At 43.9% G+C, this 1960-nt stretch overlaps 1 protein-coding gene across 1 annotated transcript; it reads left to right on the top strand.

The window, feature by feature from the left end:
- The first annotated feature begins 248 nt into the window (after positions 1-248).
- LOC121963159 (myeloid-associated differentiation marker-like) lies at positions 249-1764 on the top strand. The gene has a single exon (XM_042513486.1). The coding sequence runs from the start codon at positions 475-477 to the stop codon at positions 1375-1377; it is 903 nt and encodes a 300-aa protein (XP_042369420.1). The 5' UTR covers positions 249-474; the 3' UTR covers positions 1378-1764.
- Positions 1765-1960: the final 196 nt, after the last annotated feature.

Here is a 1960-nt window from a genome sequence, read left to right as displayed (position 1 = left end):
CACAGTGGTGGCAAAGTGATACAGCTCAGAAGAACCTGTGCCCACAGTAGTTTTATAAAGTCAGAAAAAGGGGAACATCATTTCATGAGAACTGAAGGTGGGAGGAAGATAACATTGTTTGCATGTGTTTTTTATTGTGGTCATTTGCACCTACCTCCAGTGAGACTGAAAGCACTGCTGCAACCTCAAAAAGGAAGTAGGCGAGGCCTATTTTGGCAGCGACAGTGCTACAAAATATGTTCCAGGAGATAGTGTTTTCAGCTTTTCGCCGTATGTAAAAAGGGATGAAGCTCTGGTGAACAGAAGATTTGTTGGAGGTTTTCCATGATCTTTCCTTCACAGCTCAACATTCGGGGATAATTTGGGGGCGAAACTGCAGATTGATGGAGCTTTTTTAGAAATCAGTCTTGAGGAGCGAGGACTGATTTGACACACCTAAGGATATCTTTTCTTTACAGATTCAGCATTGTGACAATGCCTGTGATTGTACTGGAGGCCAGAGACTTCACCAGTCCCCTTTTCTTGGTGCGGACATTGGAAGTCTTATCTGGCTGTACCACCTTCAGCCTCGTGGCCTCACTGGAACCTTCACACTTAAATCAATCTAACATCCAACTCCGCAACACCTTTTGGACCTTCTGCATGTTTACCTGGTGCTTCTTCTTCACCCTCACACTCTTTATCCACATTCTCAGCATCATCCAGTTTCACAGCCTCATCCGAATATCCTGGAAGAACCTGACGATGACGGCGGCAGTCTTAGGCGCGCTGATGAGTCTCAGTGCCTCAGTGGTTTTCCCTTGGCTCGTCATGGATCACGGAGGAGTGTCGTCTCGCTCTGTGGCGGCTGCTGTGGCCTCCTTTTTCACCTTCCTGGCCTACACCACCGAGTCCTACATCCTGCGCACCCAAGCCCAGGAACAAAGAGGCTACATGGGGAGCATGCCGGGCCTCCTCAAGATCCTCCAGCTCTGGGGAGGCTGTTATATAATCCCCCTGGTCATGGAGATGGTCTCTAGACCGCCTGGTGGTGTGCACAGTTGGCAGATGTGGGTTTCTGGTGTGTCATACGGCGTCTGTGCTCTCATGTCTCTCATCACAGCCGTGGTGATATTAGGAGACTTTGCTGGGCGGTGTTTTCTACCTTTTGACAGATTTCTGGCTGTCTTCAGTCTGATTGGGGTGTTGCTCTACATGGTGGCCACAATGATTTGTTTGACCAAGATCCTGCAGCTGAGGGACCTCGGACAGAGTGACACCAACAAAGATGCAGAACTGGTTATCATGGAAACAGTGGTGGCCAGTATTACACTGTTGGCTTATACAGTCGACCTGGCCTTCTCCATTAAACTGCTGTGTGACAGGAGTCACACCTGAGAAAGTACATTGAATGTATTGCATGTGAAGTTCATCATGCAGAGTCCTAAAAGTTTGTGAGAAAAATCATGTCTTTGTCAAATTTGCGTGTAAAAATCAAACTGAGTGAATGTTTTTGCTGTTAATTACTGCTGTGTAATCAAACTCTATATGTAGACCTATGAAGTGCTAACTATAAAGACTATACATAGCTACATACTATACAGAAAAAAAAACTTCAGACCTCCTGAAATTATGGAACAGATCACTATCAGATCACACTTTATTCTTTTGATGAGTTCTGCAAGCTGGTTTGGTTTGAGTCACATTTATACTGCACAGTGGTGGAATGTAACTAAATAGATTTGCTCAAGCACTGCACAAAATTACAAATCTGAAGTAACTGTACTTTACTTGAGTCTGTTCTTTTCTTGCCATGTTATACTTTTTTTCACTACATTTAAGCGAGAAATATTGTGACTTTGTTACTTTGATCTGAAAGCTTTCGCAACTAACAGATTAACAGATTAAGATTTTTTGGTTAAAAAGCGAGTTAAAAAAGTATATTTATTCATAATTTAAACAACCCAACAGTGTACAGCTG

The sequence above is a fragment of the Plectropomus leopardus genome, unplaced genomic scaffold (genome assembly GCF_008729295.1).
Source record: "Plectropomus leopardus isolate mb unplaced genomic scaffold, YSFRI_Pleo_2.0 unplaced_scaffold10136, whole genome shotgun sequence".
Taxonomy (NCBI): domain Eukaryota; kingdom Metazoa; phylum Chordata; class Actinopteri; order Perciformes; family Serranidae; genus Plectropomus; species Plectropomus leopardus.
Note: the sequence above shows the minus strand (reverse complement) of the source record. Positions and strands in the feature narration are given on the sequence as shown.

What these genes read in the sequence shown, in the direction of transcription:
- LOC121963159 (XM_042513486.1), top strand. Translation starts at nt 475, where the DNA reads ATGCCTGTGATTGTACTGGAGGCCAGAGACTTCACCAGTCCCCTTTTC.